This window comes from Homalodisca vitripennis, chromosome 6 (genome assembly GCF_021130785.1).
Source record: "Homalodisca vitripennis isolate AUS2020 chromosome 6, UT_GWSS_2.1, whole genome shotgun sequence".
In the NCBI taxonomy this organism is placed as follows: domain Eukaryota; kingdom Metazoa; phylum Arthropoda; class Insecta; order Hemiptera; family Cicadellidae; genus Homalodisca; species Homalodisca vitripennis.
This window is the reverse complement of record NC_060212.1, coordinates 116,847,636-116,869,261: the sequence shown is the minus strand read 5'-3', so window position 1 is coordinate 116,869,261 and position 21,626 is coordinate 116,847,636. Positions and strand designations below refer to the sequence as shown.

The 21,626-nt window shown below is 33.7% G+C and overlaps 1 protein-coding gene across 8 annotated transcripts in view; it reads left to right on the top strand.

Annotated features, from left to right (window-relative positions):
- The window catches only part of LOC124364788 (serologically defined colon cancer antigen 8 homolog), a 53,554-nt gene extending 40,688 nt beyond the window's left edge, over window positions 1-12,866 (top strand). For 4 of the 8 annotated variants that reach the window (XM_046820536.1, XM_046820535.1, XM_046820538.1 and 1 more), the window contains exons 10-12: window positions 1,375-1,492; window positions 8,717-8,855; window positions 12,633-12,866. In XM_046820536.1, coding sequence (XP_046676492.1) covers window positions 1,375-1,492; window positions 8,717-8,855; window positions 12,633-12,743 — 368 coding nt within the window. In that variant the 3' untranslated portion in view covers window positions 12,744-12,866. Of the gene's footprint in view, window positions 1-1,374; window positions 1,493-2,313; window positions 2,412-8,716; window positions 8,856-9,938; window positions 10,025-12,632 lie in introns of those variants that run through there. The other 4 variants (XR_006922655.1, XR_006922656.1, XM_046820539.1 and 1 more) reach the window with 4 other exon arrangements.
- The last annotated feature ends 8,760 nt before the right edge of the window (window positions 12,867-21,626 follow it).

Sequence of the window (21,626 nt, the reverse complement as noted above, 5' to 3'; positions counted from 1 at the left end):
TTTTGTAATCCCGCTGATATATATCAAAATATAAGTTGATTTACAATAATTTATTTCTACTGTATTTTTAATTTTTGTTGCCTATTTAAAAATAGTTGTGATTTATTAAATTTTCATGGTTAATTGAGGTGAGAAACTGTAAAGATGACATAATTTACTGAATTAATTAATAATTAACAGTTATTGTGAATTTTATTTTATCGCCAAGCACTAATTTAATTTTGTGCATTTTATTTACTGTAGCTCTATTAACCCTTGAAATGGCAATAATTTTTTCCTCGGATGGCAGACCATTTTTGAGCGTTTTTCACCCATACTTTAAACATTTTGTAAAACAATACTTTTTACTTATAAAGCTATAATTTGTAATACATTTTTTTTCAAGAAAATGTGGAGATAGTTATGTTATAAACATATTATGCATAAACTATAAAAAAACAAAAAAGTGACTACACTATTTTTTCTGTTTTGAAAGGTGGTGCAACTGCTCTTGGTAAATTGTGATAATATTATAATTATTAGAAATTGAGATAGCCAATTTACTGTTCATTTATCTAGTTTCAGAAAATATATAATGGTATCCAGGTTCTCTTGAAGAAAAATTAAATATATTGTAAAAACCACAAATAGTATAAAGGCTAAATTTGTTATAAATATGATTGTTTTTAAGTTAAAAAATATATAATTCTTACACTAAATATTTCCAAAACAAACCAAACTTTAAAAAACTATATGCACTAGAAAACAATAAATGAATTAATAACCAATGAAACATTTTTTTTATTTTTGAAAAGTAGTAATACGTACCTAAATTTGTTACTAAGGATATGATTTTTAAACAAATTTACACTAAATATTTTCAAAATGTACAATAATTTTGCATAGTAAGCCTAGAACAAAGCTATAACAAGCTATAAACAAACATAATAAACCATACCAATGATACATCACTACTTTTCAAAATGGCTAGATCAAGACAATCTTTCTGGCAAGTTTTATGACATCACTGTTGCCAAAACAGTAAAACAAATTTCACCATAGAAATTGGCAATGCTTTCTTTTTGGAATGGTTTATAAATAGTGGTGGTAGTGTTGATTTATGAACTGTCAAAACACGTGTGTATCATATCAACATTATAAAGTCGATTGCCAGTTCTAGGGTTAAACATTATTCCAAACACTTAGAGATGGTAAATGTGTTGTATGAGTTTATTTTACTTTTATTAGGTTAGTTGGATTTTTATGTTGTTTTCTTTTGCTCCGTATTACTTTGGTTTGTGAGTGGCTTTAGTAGTGTGGGACTGGAGCGTACATGAGGACACCACTGGATGTGACAGTCTCCTCTCCTCTTACGGTAATTTGGTGCGGTTTCAGTCCAAAATCTTGCCGAACTCGAAGGCATGATTCAGTCCCAGTCGCAACTCATGGAGAAGCTCAAGGGTGAATGTCACACACTCACGGAAAAGTTGGAGGATACGTCGCTTCGACACAAGTAAGAGCTTTTTGCACCATTTGTTCTTACATCAGTCTACACCTCCATGTAGCTTATTCTTGCCAAATAGCCTAAGTGTTTTGAAAAGTGATGTTTTCAATGGCTATTCCTTCTGGAAGGTTAATGTACTTGGTTTGAATTATAACAGTTGGCTGTGTTTAATGAAATAGTTTATAAAACATAGTTCTGTTTGTTACGTATATTTTTAAGAAATACAAATTTTCGAATATTAAAAGTAAATGGTAACAAAACTAGACAGTGATTACCAAAAATGAAAAAAAATTCTGAAAAAATACTAAAACTTAAAAATTTTGTTTTAAAGATTAATATTTATTTGAAAAAATCTATATTTTATTTATTTTCTAATTTATTAGTTTTGTGGGATAGAAAATAACAACAAATTGCCTTGTTATTGCGTAAAATATTAAATATATTTTTAAATTCCTGCGTTCTTCAAATTTGTAAAAAATAAGTTTTACAAATATTAATCTAGCAATGATGATATTAAGCGTGTTTTATATTTTACTGATGATTAAATAATCGTTCATTAGTTTTATTTCTTATAAAAAATATAATTTTTTTGTTTTTAGTAATTTTAAATATTATAATGAAAAATGTATTAAATAATAACCAAAATTAGTTAATTATGTACATACTGAAAAGTGCGTCCAAGGACCCATCAAGTTGTTTCTGGTCAAATAGTCAGAATTTATTGCTGTGCCAGATTGTGTTGTAAACTTGAACACATATGGCCACAAACAGAAAGAATAGCCAAGTTGTGAAGAGCATGTGATGAGTACGAGCATTGTCTCTCCCGTCAGGAGCCGAGGGAGACAAGCGGAAAGCTCGAGGTCGCCGCCAGGTTAAACTTGACCTTTCTGTTAAAATTTCACCAAACCAGAAGGATAAAACCTCAAAGGTTAGTGGTGCTCATTACGTGTCAGTAGTGATAGCCAATCATCTTAATTTTCATTAGATGTTTTAATTTTTTAAATTGTTAATAAGACTAGATTTTCGTTCATAGTAACATTATTCTTGTAAAAATATATTGAAAGTGTATAATGCTGTTTCTGCCCCAATAGCTTAGTTTTGTTTATGTTATTAACAATTTATTTTTCAATGTAACACGTAAAGGTGGGATTTAGTAAAACCCTGTTTACATTGTAACAGGCTGTTGGATCTTCTAGAGCTTTGCTTATCATTAACATTACATTTTCCAACAATTTATCAGATGAGAAGAAGGTTAAGTTGTTCACAAACATAACAGTATTTGTAGCTACATTAAGTAAAAGATTATTAGTCATATCTAAAAATAAAAATGGTCCTGGGACCGATCCCTGTGGAACAACAGTAATAATAGCTTCAGATGAAATAAATAAAACTGTGTAAAACACTCTTTTTGTCACTGATTTAGAAGGGTAGGATTTTACAAAAGAAATTTCACTACCATATAAACCAAACTATAAAAGTAAAAAAATAGGGGGCTTGTACTTATTAATAATAATTTTATGAATAAGTCATTACTAATCATAATTTTGTTATGGTAAAATTAAACAAAGTATTGTTTTACATTGTTTAAAAGACAAAAATGTTACTATTATAATATTTTAACTCAACTCTTTTGTAACTACTGTGAATTCAGGTGCGCAAATACCCAAGTGCAAGGTGTAGATCCCTCAGTACCAAATATTTTTCCTGTTATTTATGGTTTTGAAATATATTTATTAAAAATGTTGTTTTAAGGTATAGTATTTAAACAATCAAATCATTCACAATGCTTTTACAAATTTTAAATGCCAATTAGGTGGTAATAAAAAACATTTTAAACTTGATAAGACCTATTTAAAAAAAAAAAATAAACAAGTGATAAAAACAGTTTGTAAAAAATCAAGCAAAACTGAGATAAACTCCTGGAACTACCATACGTTACTAAGTGTATAGTATACAAGTAGTTAGATTAATATCTGCAAGATTGTAGCACCAAGTGGACAGCTATCTCTTACTTGTTTGCAACCTAAAAGAGTTCTTTGTTTAAAGTTTGTTTTTGGTGATGGAAGGATTATGAAGGAAACAGCATTTTTTGCTAAGAGAGTTGCAAGTAAACAGTATTCCACCCACCGTTGCTCAGCCTTTCTCTTCTTGTGTATATATTTACTAGATAGTTGTTCTCACCATATCGTGTAGGGGTATATGAACCAAAGCAATTTGTTTCTTGAACCATTTGGAACGGAAAACTGGTATAGTAATTGGATGATGACGTAAACAAGATTTAGAGGAACTACCCCTTGTTCAGTCTAATAAAAACTATGAAAGATAAATTATCTAAAGTTTCAATAACAGGTTGAGGTTTATTTAACAGAATATTTGGTGTAGAGATCACCAAATATTAGATCAGAATATTTGGTTGCCTATCAGACAGAATTCTGCAACAAGAGATCTGCCCATCACCTACAATTACCATTTCTAACATCCCTAGTTTCTTCACTCATGTCATAAAAAGTTCAAGGCAGAGTTATTATTGATTAGCTACTTTTGATTATTACTTTAACTTGGAGATACAATATCATATTCTACATTTATATTGTGTGATAATTGAAACTTACTTGATTGTTGATCACTTCATCTTTGCTCTGTCAAGCAGGATAGATTGCGTTGAAATGGTAAAAATATTTAATAAAATAAAATACATCAACAAAAACGATCAAATAATAAATTAAATAGTTTAAAACTAATACAAGAATTGCGGTTTCTAAACAAGGTTACCAAAGTCTCCATCAAAATTCTATTTCAGTGAGTAAAACATTCTTTCTATTAACCAGGTCTTAACTTTGGTATCATCCAGGTTCTTCACCCGCTCAGGCAGATTGTTGAACATTCTCATAGCCAATATGGTGAAGCAGTCTTTCTTGTTGCTCAGCCTGCATCGTGGAATGTTGCCTTCATTACCTTGTCAAAGGTTGTGGGTGTGTAGCCCTCACATAAAACAAGCTAACAAAATTATATTGGCCGCAATCGTTAAGGATCTTCAACCGTTTGAAAATATGTGTACAGTGCTCCAGACTACCAGCCGAATTATCTATCCTGACAGCCTTCTTCTGGAGACGCAGGATATTGTCACACTCTGAGGCATTACCCTATAACTGTAGGCCATAGCTAAAGTGGCTTTGGAAGAGTCCGTAGTAAACAATGACAAGGTGGTCCTCTAATAACAGTGGCCTGAGTCCACTGAATCCAACAAGTAGACTACTTGTGCAAGTCTCGTGAAGATGTTATCTATTTGCTAATTAGCAACCTTGAGTTCTAATGAAAGCCCAATGTTGGTTGCCTGTGTCAGTTTAGACCGTAAGTCATAGTCTGTGTTTTCTCAGAACTAAGGCTCAGTCTATTTGCCTGCAACCATCCCTTAGCGCTGATAAAGGTCTCGTTTGCCCTTTCTACTGCATCCTCTGTTGCTTTGCTCTTAGAAGAGATGGTAGTGTCAGCGAAAACCAGGATATCACCCAGCAGACTGAATAATTTATTGCTATTACGAACAGTACAAGGCCAATGACTGAGCACCGTGGAGCACCATAGCTAACAGAAAGGAATGAAGATGAGGCTCCTCTTATTGAAACGATCAGCTGATGATTCCACAGATAGAAACAAAATAACCGCAAAGCTGATCCACAGACACCACATGCCTCCAGCAGAATTCTGTGAGAAACACACTTGAAAGCCTTACTTAGGTTTGCAAGGATTAGTGATATAGATACTTTTTCCTCAAAGGTATCCAAAATGTTAAAAACAAGCTCTGATACAGCAGTTAAAGTTCATTTTTATTCTCTGAGACTGTGTTAGGTGTCTGAGAATAAGTTTTTCTGTTCAAAATGATAAACCAGTTGATTTTTTATAACTGTCTCAAATACCTCAGCCAGAGTACAGGTATCAAAGATATCGGTCTTTAGCTTAAAATTAAATAAGGGTCATCCTTCCTATGATTTGGAACGTTTCAAAAAATTTGGAGAGCACTTGGGAATATCCTTTGATCAAAACAGGCATTAACCAGCACCACCAAAAGGGGTCTAGCTATCACATCTGTAACATATTTAAACACATTCACGTTGGTGCCATAAACATCGCTAATCTTTGAATTCTTAATGATTTAATAATTTTTGCTGTGTCTGATGGGCCAATATAACTCTACTTAGTTAAAAAATTATTTAGAACAAAAACCTCGCAAAAGTTCAAATGCTCAATATCCTCACTTAGTGGTGGTATGGATTCCACAATTCGCTCTGGTTCCTCCTTAATAAACTTAAAAAATATATGTATATGGGCGAGCATTACATGATTGCCCTAGGCTTATCAAGCTGCCTAACATGATTAGGAGCCTGTTGTATTTGCTCCATGTTCACATGCATTTTTTCTTGATCCACCTGTTACTTATAGATTCTTTTCGCTTTTAAGTTTGAAGAATACAGATCATCTCTCTCTGAGCCAACAGCAGTCTTATGTTTATAATGCAAAGTGATGTCAAGTTTCCTTACATTACCCAATACACTTGTGTACCAAGTATTGTTCCTTTTTATGCAGAATTTTATGCCAGTTGCATTTTTCTTGAGTGTTCTTGTTGGAAAGACTAGATAAAAATCATTCATAACACTGTAAAAAAAGCTTTAAACATTGATTTTGCTGATTTGAATATTTTTGGTCAAGTTAAAGCAATTACATTGCCAAGGAATTTGATGGACGTCATTCTCTGAAATCATGTTAAGATTGAATGTTACAGACCAATGATCATTAAACACTGGATCATCCCTGGTATAGGTATATTCCTAGGAGTTTAGTGTTGTAGCCACCGAATCCAGGCAGTTATTTCCTCATGTGGAACTGTGGTCGATAATGAACATACCATGGCTTCTTAATAGGTTAGAAAAATAATTCTTCCTATCACTCAACATTTAGTGGGATATTAGTCACCCCTAATAAAGTAGCTTTGCCAAACCTACAGTAGAAAGGCAATGACCAAGTTGATTAAAAATATAATATATGAGCGTTACACTGGCTTGGATACTAATTGATTGAGATAATTAAACTAATGTACAAAACTCGTTTTAATTAAGCCTGTTGAAATAACATGGTACTATACAATTGTTTGTAGTCCATCAGTATTTTATGTATATTTTGAGAATGGATCAACATGATTTTTCATAATTGTCTATGGGTCATTTTAACTACTATGTAAATTATATTCAGATTTAACAAGAACTATGCAAATAAAGATGTGCCAGTTAAAGTTGTAATATGTATATTCCACTTACAGACTATAATAACAATTAAAACATTTTATAATAAATAAAACAATATTACCTTGTTCTGGCATTTGTCATAAAAATAAGTATGTGAAAAATTCCAAACTATACAAAAAATATCAAATACTGAATAAAATGAATTAATATACTAAAGAAAATTAATTCATGTACCAATTTTAATACAAATCATATCAATCTAGGAGGTTTATGAATATTATAGACATACAGTATACATAATGGAAAATGGGAAAGTGTTAAAGTAGTGTTGTGTGAAATTTACTAATGTATTTATTTATGATCAATGTCCTTGGTATGCGTTTTCCATGGTGTTTGTTCAGTAACAGTAAATGTCAGTGATGTAACTAGTACTTGGCTTTGGGAGAGGGGAGGGTGTATGGTTATGTTCAAATCTGTATAAATTTGAACATAAATGGATTAGATAGGCCTAATGTAAAGTAAAACATTTAACTGATGTATTTTAAATAAATTCAATTGCTGTTATGTATATATTTTTTTTAAATTTTGATGACTTTCGAGGGTGGTATATCCCCCTTAATTACACAACTAGTAGTTTATTTAATTAATTACCATTGAACAGTCCAAAGCATAATCTCGCTTGCTCAACCAAATGTAAAAAATAGGACGTTCTCATTAGTATTCAAATCTGATGAATTAATGTATTTACGTACTGAATAAGCTCAATTTAAAGCATTAATCTGATCAAATTATCCAGAAATTTGCATAACATTGGTACAAATTCATTGATATTATCCCATTTCAGAAGATACTGGGAAAATGGTTGGATTCATGAAGACTTGTCTCTTATTAATATACATATCCACGGATTTTGCTTGTACTAATCCATTAATTATTAGTTTTACTGGCCAAAGTATTCACTGCCAATTAGTCAAATTTGTGTGTTAATACCATGATGTATCATCAGTAAGGGTGGCCAATATTAGGTAAAGGTGTCCATCCATACCACACACAGGAATGTTGTGAGGTATAAGGGAACTTTCAGATATCTTTTTTACTTTCTTGAACTCTTTCCATTGTATTTGTGCTGTATGTTCTTTTCCAATGTTTCCTTGTATTTTGTTGGAAATGTAAAAGGTGTGATTTTAAATCACCAACTATTGGGTAAAAAAGTTATATGAACACAAGTACCATCATTTGAGCCTTTTAACCACACAAGATTAGAAATTTTACGTTTATAAACTAAAGAAAGAAAAAAGAGGATCTCATGAAACAAGTTGAAATATACTTACTTACTCGTATAAGGAACAGGTAAATGTGAGCAACTTGTAAGCTTGAAGCAAAAGTGCTTCTATTAACCACAGTAAATGAATAATTTACCTTATTACTGAAGGTTCCTGTTTGTACAAAAAGGTAACAGATGATTGCTCAGTAAAGAAGTAGAGAATTGAGGTGGCTACATCATGTTTCTTGTAGTGGAAAGATGATAAGATCAAACATTTAAAAAGAGAAACTAACTATCAATACATATGAAAAATTTAATTTGAAAAATAAGTAGCCATTATCCATTTGAAAGCTTTCTTGCAAGCAGCATAAATGTTTACACCTTGAAATTAAATCAGTGATTTGGAGATATTGAGGTCATGTAATTAAAGGCTAAAAACTGTCATGAAACAGCTAATCCTAGTTTTAAGCATCTGATGCAATAGTTCAGTGACTCTCGAGTTTTCTCTGTATGAGCAAAACATCTTTTTAAGCGTAGAAAATGTATTGTAAAGTGGTCTTACTGGAGGTCAAAGAGTGAAGTAAAATGTTGACAACCAATAAAGTTATTCTTAAGACTCACAATAGCACTGTGAGATCTATAAATATCTCTATTGTTATTGGTCGAAAACTGGAATTATTTTGTCTGATTGAACCTCAGTAGTGGACAATGCGGGTAGTGACATGTTCACAGGGAGGCCAAGTCTAGTCTGAGGGAGGAGAACGAGAAGTTGGTGGAGCGGCTCGCAGGAGTGTGGGAGAGCTGCAAGGAGCTACACAGCTTGTGTACACAATATGGGCTGGCCGTGCCTGTGTACAGTTATACGCAAGAGGTACTGTACAAACGTGTTGTGTTCTGTCCAGGCTGATAAATGTCCAACATTGTTCAACTTCCTGGGATGCAATACTCATTATTGTAGACCTAGGTTAAAACCAATTAGTGTTTTTCAGAGTAGTACTAAAGAAATGTTTATGCCTACATTTTCAGTGTTTCTGGCGTTTAAAGCTTGCTTAAAAGTAATTTTTAGCCATGGTTCATAGACTTTTTGGTAGTAATACTGAAAAACCGTTCCAAAAACTTCTAGTTTACCTGCTTTAGAACTATGTGGATGATTAATAAATCATTTCATATTTTGGTATGGTTTTCAAGAGTCTTAATGTCATATTTGTTTCTCAATCAATGATCATTACTTCTTTTGAATTCATGTGCAAAATAATTTGCATTAACTCTGAAACAGTGAGTATCAATATTTCTGTACATTGTTATGAAGGACACTTTGTTAAGATGAAAAATATAAGAAAATTAACCAACTGTAATTGAACATTTTATTGTTTGTTTAAAAGTTGTTACTGACGATATATGATTTGAAACGATAGTGGGATTTCAGAAATTTGCCGTTGTTATAAGTTACCTAAAATAGTATAATACCATGTTTTCAGGATTGTAAAACCCTCTTCCTCAGATGTAAAAAATTTCATAAGACATTCAAAGATACGTACAAACGATTTCAGTAAGTTACTTTGTGAATAGTGGTAAGATGGGGTAGATGACTAATAACAGCGTCGCGAACTGGTCGATGAAGCAGCGAGCAGGTACTGGACCGGCGCAGCGCAGCACAGTGGCGGTTGGTTGGTGACGGTGAATCAGACCACTTCCGTATTTTTAGTCTTTGTATGTCTTAGGAAGTTTTACATCTGAGGAAGAGGGTAGATTTCAATCCTCAAAATGTAGTGTCATACATATAATAGTGGCAAATGTCCTAAATCTTATTATACGTTACTTAATATTTCAACCACATACTATTACTGTTGGGCATTTTTCACAATGGACTTGACTGGTAATCTGTATTTCCAAGTCGCACATGTGGGTCACATATATTACGATGTTCCTGTTCTGACACACGTGTTGCTTTCAGGCAGGAGATGGCGAGCCTACAAAGTAATATAGACTATCTAAATAGTAAGCTGCAGGTCCCCAGCTATGACCAACAAGAGTGGAGAGGTACTTAGCTGTAGCAATGCTGCAGTCGCCTCTTTTCATTTTTAAAACAAAACCACGCTGCTTTTGTTAGCTCCACTTTCATGCAAAACATTCTACGCTTTGTTAATTTATTTAGCACAACAGGTCTTCTTTTTATTAAACTCGTTTTTGCAGATTTTTTAGATAGTTGTTATGATTTGTAAATAAACAAAAATCATCTTGAGAAGTTTACGGTATTTTGCCATATTTCGATCTACATGGTTGGTAATCAGATTAAAAAATATTACCTTTTATTACTTTTCAAACTCTTCTCCAGATTTTTTAATAAATTTCTGGGTATATTTACTTGAGATGTAAGTTTTGCTCTATTTCACTCAGTGTATGGACTTGCTATCCTGTGTGAATGAATTCTTAAATTACAGTGTAATCCCTGTTAACCGAAATAAAGGGAGAGGCAGCAGTTTCGTATGACAATTCTCGTTAACCCAATTATATCTAATTATAACCAATTACAATGGGTGCGTAGGGGAAATGAATCACGTACAAATGATTTTTGTAGTTATACTTTGGGAATGGTGGCAGGAGTGGGGGAGATGATTAATAGCAGCGGAGCGAGTTTTTGAGGATGCATCATGTCAAGGAAATGTTATCTGTCCAGCCAGTTGCAGCGCGATGCATCACGCACGCACCCTCTCTTCTGTCCGGAGGCAGAGAATTGACACAGTGTTCTGCTGTTAAATATACAATATATTGCTCGGTTATTTATATACTCATTACCATTCACAGAACCTTTTCAGTTGCACCAGGGTTTGTTTAAGACGAGTTCTGTTAACCTGGGGATTTTACTGTAATATTCTGTAACAAATTTTGCAATTACTTTCAATATTGTTAAAAGTTTTTACTAATAAAAATCGTTCACTATTATTATGTAATAGGCTTTATATTTATGGTTTCATAGCAAAATAAGTGCTTGATATTTGCACGTTCCAGCCTGATAAATTTGTTACATTTTCAATATACATTTTTCATAGTACATCTAAGGGGTGAATATCCTGTCACTCTTCAGGAGTTACAGAAAGGGTTAAGTTTAAGTGCATGGAATTATTCCCAGGAAAAAAAGCTTTCCCATTTGTATGCTATTACTTTCAATTATCAAGTGTTGTACCACTGACAAAACTTAGCAACAAGTTGAATTATCTTAATTTTTGTTGTATTTTCCATTTCTTGCTACTACAGTTTCTCGCCATAAGTGATTCATTTATAACACTATAATTCATTACTTTAATGTTCTAGGCACACATTGACCATGAAATTGGTTAAGTGTGGATAGAGTTATGTATTTTACTAATGTCACTGATTAAATTTTAAATTGAATAAAGCATGTAGGTGGATGGGTGACATATCCAATGGCGATAATGATGTTTAGGTAACTTATCCACTACAAAATAACTTCTGGAATTTAAAATGTATTCTCATCTGATGGTTTCTAGTTTGAGGTATGAAAATCTATAATTTTTAAAGATACTTTATAAATGTAAATTGTGCCTTTACCTTTCTAACTGGTTTTTTCTTTCTCAACTTTTCTAACTTACAAGAATTTTCATAAAGTAAGGGCCGTTTTGAAAATTCAAAAAACAAACTGACCTTCACACTTGAGGAGTGGTTAATTTGATGTGTCTGTTCAAATCATTCTGGGATCAAAGATGGCTGACTGGAGCAAATCCCATCATGGATGTTGTCACAGTCATCTTTGAAGTCTCTGACCACATACGTAGCGTACCTTCACTCTTTGTACAGTACAGTTAACACGATCTTTTAGGTGCTTGTCTGTGGCAAAACATGTTTCTGGCCGACAGAAACTGTATTACTGACGAAACCTCACATGGAGCGAGTGATCTGATAATCTTGAACGTTTCAGAAAGACAGAACAGACTGTACAGATTAGCTACAGAGCTGCCAATGAGCACAGTTAATCCCAACAAACGCTGGGACACAATACAACCGCTCATTGCGGTGCTCTCATGGCTATTCCAGTATAATAAACAGCCCTTACATAAAGAAAATGCCTTGTATATCGCATACTTGGATTGTAAGACAAGATATTCATGTAAAATTATTAATTGGTTTAACATTACAAATATGACATTCCAATTACACACCACAGTCAAGTGGTAAGCTAGGTGTTGAATTACTTTAATATGAAACAAAGTTTGACACAATCATTACAACGATGACAATTAGAATAGAGATAGCTTCACTGTAAGAAGCCATTGTTATTTTTTATCAACATCATCATCTATAAATGACCCGTACTATGATAATTAATATTTTGAAGTTCATAGATGATGAATAGAATGGTAGAATAATATGAACAACTGCAGTATGCTAAACAGCTAATAGAGGGCTCATGCGTTTTTTTCTTGCCCCATAATATTTATTACTATCCATCAATGACCAACATCAATGTATCAGTGTAATGATTGTTCAAAGAAGACACAGGATGGTTGGAGAGTATGAACAATCATAGATGGTGAACAGCCCATGGAGGGTTGACATGCCTATCCATGCTATCTCTCTATGTAACAGTCGACAATGGAAATGTAACAGTGTGGTGTTTTAACGTTCACAGATGACGGAATGGTCGGGGAATATGAACAGTCGCAGTATGCCGAACAGCCCGCGGAGGGTTGACATGCCTCTCACCATCCATGATCTCTCCCTACCTCGTCTCTATCTTTAAAATAACTTTACGTGAGTCACACAACTTCTACTTTAAGTACAAGTGTTGTAGAGTTCATTACTTATTGATTGTTTTGTTTAAGAGTTGTTCAGTTTTAATTGAATAAATGTTAGCTGATTGTAACTTGAAAAATGTTAATTACCAGTTGTATCATCTCATTCTACATCAGTAAAAAAAGTGAAGTAATAGTCTGCATAAAAAGGTGTTATGTCCTGGTATCACTGAAGTTAAACAAGCAATTTTTTACTTTGTTTAAATATTTATAACTCACTATCTACACAAATGACATTAATGAAATAATGAATGAACAGAATGAAATAAATAGTCAGAGTTGCTATTATGAAGTTGTAGCATTTTATTGAAACAAGTGAATAGTTACTACTACAGGCAGTCCGGAAGAGGTAGTTATTACTTCCTTACCATATAAAAAGCCGTAGTAATTACTCTAATTTTGTAGACTTCTAACTTTTTCCCTGAGCCACGTGTTAAAGTAAGTGTTTGTGGCTCACATGCTACCTACTGTTTGAAGAGGCACATCATTCAAATTACTTATTGATACTGCAGTCCAGTTTTGAAGCTGGAGGTCCTAATGGCACTCTAGTAAAGATCTCTGTTTGTTCTTTTTATAACAGAATTAACAGTTCTCAACAACATAGTAAAAATTCTTATAAGCCGTTGAACGATCAACTCCAATATCTTCAGCCACTCCAACTTAAAAGCTTTGACAACTACAAAAGGTACCTTTCCATTTTCCCCCTTTGGTGTCAAACCTCCTTCTATCGTTTCACTTTCAGGCAGAAACTCAGCAGTTGAAAAAATTAAACAATTTAATCCTCAAACCGTAAACATTTATCAGTGATATATTGATGTTAATGATACAACTTACATTCATGAAAGTGTGTGAAAATGTCATGACGCTGACTGAACTGAAATTGTCTTGACGTACGCCAGACTTCAAAAAATACAACAGTTACTACAGCAAGATAGTAGCTGTTTTATCCAAATGAATGAATCAGAAGCAATATAGTGTGGTAGTGATAGTCTTACCTGTTCTTTTGAGTGAGCTGTGATAACCGTTCCCGCTAATTCGTCCAACCTGTGATTCTGCTTTTTCTATTCTAGTTGTGAAAGGAATGTTTGATCAATGTAACGGACTGGTGTTACTACGAGCTTATGTGCTTTTTAAAATTATAAGGTGGTGTTTGTTGTAACAGTAGCTAATGAATGATAATATAAACAATACAATTCTTAATATTATTAAGGTTTTCGATTTGTACTTCAGTTTTTAAGTAGAAAATTTCATTCAAAAAATGTTCCTTAAAAGTCTAGTTTTTGCTTGTTGACATGACATATTAAAATTTTATTTCCATACTATTAATTAATATTCTTTAAGTTTTGAAATATTTGAGAAATAAATAATTTGACAAGGGATGAAAGAAATCTTAGGTTACAAGTAGTCGTCTAGTAAGATAATGTATATTTATAGATATCACTAAGATTAAAGATATAATTATTAGCTGTCAAAACCCCCAGAAGACTTCTTTTAATTTCTGTTAGAAAATGTGAATTAATTCACAGCACAAATTCAATTAAGTGGTAGAATAGAATAGAAAATAGAATAGAATATTCTTTATTGCAACATATTCTTGGAGAACAGGGCAAAAGTCATGTTTTATGTTACAATTGGGTGTATGAGTTATTGTTTGTCAAAAATTGTGTGTTCTACATTGAACAAATTCTTGGATTGTGTAAATTGGTTCGCTCCAGTAGCCAGGTTTCTCAAGGAGGCTTTGAAGTTTCTTTCTGGCAATCTTCTTAGGGATTCAGGTAGAATGTTGAAGAACATTGCTCCTCGATAAGAAGGTTTCCTCTCAAATAAGCTGAGATGATGTTGATTTAGGAGAAAGTTGCTCCTGTGTCTGGTTTTATAGGAGTGTCTGTCTCCAGTCCTTGCTTGCCCTGATTTGATTGTATAGAGGATTGTCTCTTGGATGTAGAGTCCTACTACAGTCAGAATTCTCAGTTCTTTGAAGGCTGTTCGGCATGTGTCAAGTGGTCCTAGTCCTTTTAGAGCTCTAATTGTCCTTTTTTGTAGAACCAGCACCCTTTTGGAGATTTGAGATTGTCGTGCCTCCCCAGGCTATCAGGCCGTATCTCAAGTGAGATTCAAACAACGAGTAGTATGCTGTCATAGCTACATCAGTGTTGCTGATTTGTGCAATTCTCCTTATTGCGTAAAGACTGCTATTTAGTTTTTTGACAGAGCTGGTTGATGTGTGGTTCCCAAGATAAATTTCGGTCCAAGGTGAGTCCTAAATATTTTCCGAATTCTATTGTAGTTACTTCTGGGAGACCATGATAGTTATTTTGAGTAGCTGTAAAAATTAGTTGTTGGGTTTTTGATTCATTTAAAACCAAATCATTTAGGTTGCAATATTGTTTAGCCATATTGAAAGCTACAAAGGAGTCAATGTCTAGTTGATCTTTGTTTTGTTTGCTACAATAAGGGCTGTATCATCAGCGTACATTACCATTTCACAATAGTTTTTGAAGGTATTCTGGAAAGTCGCTAGTCAGAAGGATATACAAGACAGGTCCAAGAACAGAGCCTTGCGGCACTCCTCTGCTTACTGGTAGTGGTTCAAGATTTTACTTTTTTGACTGTGTTGTGTGTAGTGTAAGTAATTTCCACAATCTGTGTCCTAATTGCTGAGGTAGCTCTTGAACCAGTCTATTTCTTTGTCAATGATTCCCAGAGTTTGCAGTTTTTTTGTAATGAGCTTGTGGTCATAGACAATCGAAGGCCTTGGTAAAGTCCCAAAAGTATACTTGTGGCTATATATCCTGCTTCCAATTTATCAATGATGGTTTCAATTAGTTGGACCAGTGCTGTTGCTGTAGATCTGTCTTTTTTACAAAACCATGTTGTCTCGGAGTAAGAAGGTGGTGCTGTTTGAGATGGTCCAGTAGTCTAGTTAGCACTACTCGCTCCAGGATTTTGGAAAAAGTGGAGATAAGTGAGATTGGCCGATAACTGGTGGCTTCGTCAGTTGCTCCAGTCTTATATTTTTGGATAAATTTTTGCGAGTTTCAACCCGCTGGGAAATAGTCCCTTGTAAAAGTGATTTGTTTATAATAGTTGTTTAGTGGAGTGATAATTTCATGTTTGCATTGTTTGACCAATTTAGAAGATATTTCATCGTCTCCTGTTGATGTTTTTGATTTTTAAGGTGTCTATGATGTCTCCGACTTCTATTTCATTTGTCTCCTGGAAAATTAGTCCTTGGTATTTGGGGTATGTAATTTGGTTCTATTGTGTGTGTTGTTCGTTGTTCATTTCCTTTGGTATCAAGTGTTCTGTCAGCAATTGTAGCAAAGTAAGCTATTTAAGTAATTGGCAATGTCTATTGGAGAGTCTGATGCGTAGTCCTGTATGTTTAAGCGTTCAAGTTGAGTTTTTTTCTGATCTCTCTTTTCTTTCATTATTAATCACTTTTCCACATGGCTTTTGATTTGTTGTCAGATCTTTCAATGTAGGAGGAGTTAAGCTGTTTTCTTAGTGTTTTTTAGTTTTAAATCGTAGGATTTTTTCCTTTGGGCTGTTTCTTTTTTGTCGTCAGGAGATGGCCCGTAATGTGTTCTCGATTTAGTGCTTCTAAGTATGCATTTTTTAGCGCCTGGCTATTCATCATCCCATATATTCTTGGTGGGATTTCTTTTATGTTTTTACTATTTTGAGAGGGCAGGCTATGTTCATTGCAGATTGGAGGATCCCATGAAACGCTTTATAAGCAGCATCCACATTGTCTGTGAGCATAACTTGTGACCAGTCCTGTGCTTGTAGATTATACCTCAGTTCTTCTACGGTTCTTGTGTTAAATTGTCTTTTGTATGATTGTGTCTGCGTGGGGCTTGTCATGTTTGTAGAGATAAAGCATAACTGGCAGTGTGATCTGAGAGGCCCTGTTTTAGCACTCTGGTTGATATTTCAGTTTTCATTAATGTTTTGTGCATATGAAATCTATAGAAAGTCTTGCTGTGACTGGTTATTCTTGTAGGGGGTAGGTGAAGTCTGCTCAGTCCCATAGCCGTGAATCATATCGTCCAAGTTTCTTCTGTCGTTGCTTGCCACCAGGTTGTCTACATTGACATCCCCTATTACGAGTACCGGGTTTTTAAAAGATGTTATTTTGTCCAATTCAGATGATAAAATATCTAATGCTTCTTCCAAGTTGCTACTAGGTGGCCTGTATAAACCTAAAAGGTGCAAGAAATCCTTGTTTCATCTCAGTTTTTAGAAGGATGGGTTTCACATATAAGTTTCTGATGATGTGGTTCCTGATAAGGATATTACTGTAATTTTTTATTTTTAAGGTTTAAGTTTGCAAAGACAGCCACTCCACCTTTTCTGTGCTGTTGTCTATTAAAGCTGCCTATAAGTCTGTAGCCAAGGATTCTAGTGCTCTCCAGCTTTTTCGTTGTTTAAGCCATGCTCAGTAAGTATTAGTAAGTCTGGTTTGTTGTTGTGGAGAAAATGAGCAAGTCTGTCGGTTTTGTTCTGAAAGGCCGTCAATATTTTGGTGTGCAATCATAAGTTTCTGGTGCTTATTCCTAGGTTTGGAAGAATTTATATTTTGGGGATTTTGATTTATTTTTAGTTCTTGTGCTGTTGCTAATTTCGGCTCAGCTATGTCCTTGTGGACATGATTTTGGTTTTTTTCTAAAAAAGAGAGTCAAGTTGGTGGGTCGCATCCTGTGAAGAGGTTTGAGTCTGAGGTCCTGGTTGTGTAGGAGACTGGTTAGGCATATATGAGGAGGCAGTTTCACATAATACGTATTTTTTTAACATTGTCTTTATAAAATGTTAATATTGTCCTTGTACTCATCAAATGTGACGGTTGAAGAACTCCTCGATACTTTCTCCTTCTTTTCTGATATTTGCTAAAGCTGGTGGTGATCTTGAGATCTTATGGGAAGATGTGGAAGGTGAAGTTATTTTAATGGCCAGGCATTGCTGATGTTGGTGTCGTCAGAGGACTCGTTTCAGAGGCTTGTCGCCCTGGTTGTTTTCTTGAGTCCTGTCCTTGGAGTGTTGCAGCCTCCTTGCATTTGGCAACTTGCAATGCTACACTGAACTGAGTCTTCTTTTTGTTTTTGGAGATTTTTTTTGATACATTAAAAATTTAGAGCAGTTATTTTTCTGACTTAGATGTGATGTCATTTTGTGGGGATTTGGGGTTTGAGAGCAAGTTTCCCCAACTTGTTCTTTTAATTTTTGTATTTCACACTCTGTTTCATATTGCCTTCTTTTAAGGGCAGTCAATTCGGTAATTTGTTATCAATGGTAAGAGAGTCTCTCTCCTGTATGTGAGCATGTTTGAATACCAACGTCCCCGATTGGTAAGCTTGAGGGATTACTGATTTTATTGACTCCGATTTGGAAGTGAGTTCTTTTATAGTTTTTTATCTAAGTTAAAAATTGTTTTCTCTAGATTGTCAATAAGTTTGCGTTGGTTGTTGTCTTGTTCTTCAAACAATTCTTGAAGAATTTATGGTAGTCAAATAACAGAAAATGACGGGAGTCAGGATCAGTATTATGACAGCACTGACCAAGGTGCAGTGAGGAAGACAACATTCAGTGCAGATTGTTTGTGTAACGTTGTCAGATGAATCATTGTAAAGAACTGTTCCCAACTGAACCGTGATCACAGGTCGACCTATGATTAACCCTTGTAGTGCCAACATCCTGTTATCCTGACATCTAAAAACTATGCCTAAAATGCCAATGTCCGGACGCCACAAAGAAAATTATTAAAAATCCAAAAATAAACATTTTTTTATTTGTAACGAATATAATTTTTCTTAAAAAAACATTATTATAGTATATATATATATATATATATATATATATATATATATATATATATATATATATATATATATGTAAAGATTCTGTTATAATATGAAGAAAGTTCTGAAGTTTTTGAGGTTTTTTTGAAAGTAGGACTAGTTGAAAATTCTTGATAACTTTTAAAACATATAATTTATAGTTTAGGATTTTACTTGTATTAGTGTTGTTTGTATCTATTCTTTCTTTTATATTTTGTGGAAAATAATGAGCTGTTTGTAAAGGTGCTAGTTTTTTAATTAATACAAAATTACCACGTTTTTATTTGTAAACATTTTACTATGAAATTTTGCAAGGAGATCTTTATAACTTAATGGTCTTTACAGTAATGTTATTAAATAGGGCCCAGCTATTATTTTAATCAACATAAAGAGTTCCAAATGAAAAATAACCAAACACTTTTTTGTGTAAGTCAATTTTTAGGCTATGACTGTAAGGCTATTTTTAGTATTTTATTCCAATAGACTAACTTTTTAATGTATATTAGATTAGAAGTCATTAATTTTTTATCAAATAACAGAAATCCTAATTATTCACAAATACATTGCAAAATGAGTTAAGAAACCCTTTGGCACTGGCAGGTACATACTTGTAAATAAATGAATGACACTGGCAGAGCACAAGTTGAAAACTTCCTCTGGCACTAAAAGGGTTAAAGAAGGACAGTGAGAAAATTACAAGTAGTGATTTCAGTTCCATCAGTATGCTACGGTTTTCCATATTTATTCACTTGAAACAAATTTATTGCTTGACAATCAGCCTGTTGAAGCAAGTACTACATTTTATTAAATTTATCCAATGTACATGCTATTTATTTTATATGGTATTTAGTCACATAGTGTTTATCTGATTTAAATTAAATCAATAAAAACCGTTAATTTTTTTTGCAAGTTTGCGTTTTCCACTCATTCAAAGAAACTTGTGTCAGTGATAAAACAGATGCCATATGATAATAATACTTTCATCAATCTTACCTTGAACCGATTCAAGCAACTTTTCACCATGTGGCAGTGAGAATAGCTAATTACAATGACATAAATGCAGTTTTACCTTTTGTAGTTTTAATTACATAGGTTCTTATAATTTATGACAGTTTGGAAGAAAATTTCTTTGTCAAAATTGGGTTTATATCATTTCAATATTAGAATAAAAATAATACAATATTCCGTATTTATGGTTGTATAGTAGTTACACACTAAACCAGAATATAATTTAAAGTTGGTAAACTGTATTAGGAAGTTCAAAATACTTTTAAATAAAACTTAAGGTGTAATTTTTCTCACAATTTTTTACCATGCAATACCTGTCTTAGCTATTTCTACTAAAAGTCAGTAGTGCTTCTTATTGAGGATATCAAGAATAAAACTTATTACATCTATTGGTTCAGTATACACTTTGATAGTGTTAGTCACAGAGATCATTCATATGGACAAATTACGCTGAGATTTGGGAGATCTGCATTGAGCATACATGTTCAGTCTCCTTCCATGATATTCACAACTTTACATGAAAAACTAGCGCCCTCTCTGCTGATAGTTTTATGAAGTACATGCTGCGTGATATTGCTAGCATCGTGATTTCTCCCCTTTGTTCCTTTTCCACCGTCAGCAGCATTGCCCTTGGAAAGCATACTATAGTTGAGATTCTAGTGAGCTAACCTGAATAGAGGCATCGACTTATCACTTAACAGAGCGAGTGAGAGAGACGATAAGTTCACAGTAGCAATCAGGACCCACCTCAGAAGTCCTGGGAAGGTTTCTAGATCATCTTGTATAGTACGAGATGTTTTGAGATATATGAAGAATTTTAGTGCTAGACTTACCGTTAGGTACATTTAAAGTAACCCTCTTCAGCATCAATGCACTTTTACAATCGGATTTCCACTTGTTAAAAGCACCCATTCACTCAATTTTTGAAAAATATTTATGTAGCATAATATTTATGAATCTCATCATCAATTTCAGCTTCCAAAGAAAAGCGACAACTGAGCAAATGTTTCTTCACAATGAAGAATAGCAGGAAGTCACACATAGTGAGATCAGGTGAATAAGGGAGGTACTCCATCATTAAATGCATTTTTGGCCAACAACTCCAAAATTTTTATAGCAGTATGAGAAGGGACATTACCTTGGTGCAAAACTAATGACCTTAATGTTCAAGTCCAGAAGAACGTCTGGCAAGCATTGTTCAGTTCACCAACCTGAACTTGCTGTAACAGTCCTTTGTCCCTTCAACTTAATAGCCTTCATCAGTCTGTACTCCTGAAGAAAACAGCGTACATTACTTTCTTCACCAATTGTGGGGGCTCTTCTTCAAACACAAACGCGACTCTCCTTGAGTTGGAATGTCACAAAATGGTATGTGTCTCATTACCAGAGACGATTTTGAAAATAATCCGATTTGACCACCATTATTAAACAGTTGGAGGGTCTACTGGCTGATTCTCAAATGTTCAGACTTGCTCACCTGTCAAATCGTGAGGTGCCGATGAAGAAAAATTGTTTTATTTTTTAAAACTTGTGTAGTATTATTCACACTGCTGTGGATCCAATACGTAGAAAAGCTTCAATCATTAAATAAGTGCAGTGTCTGTCCTTTTGGATCATAGCGTGCACCCGATCAACGTTCTCTTGAGTGACATCGGAATGTGGCCCCTTCAAAATTCCGAATATGACCCAAAAATAGTGGCAAGATATGGTGCATCAGAACCAAAGCCAATTTTGAGAAGTTCAATGCAATCTTCTTGAAACAAACTGACTTTAAAACCATGCTCTCTTGATAACTCCATGAAATTGATCTTTCCGAACAAACGATACAAGTACACTGATGAAGCCAGGTATTGATAGCATTCGGACAGATAGGAATGATAAGATTATTGCCTGTCTGCTGGTATCTCAATACTTTCCAATTGACTTTATATCACTTATATCAGATTTCTTAAAATAAAAATAAAAAGGATAATAACAGTTACAAAG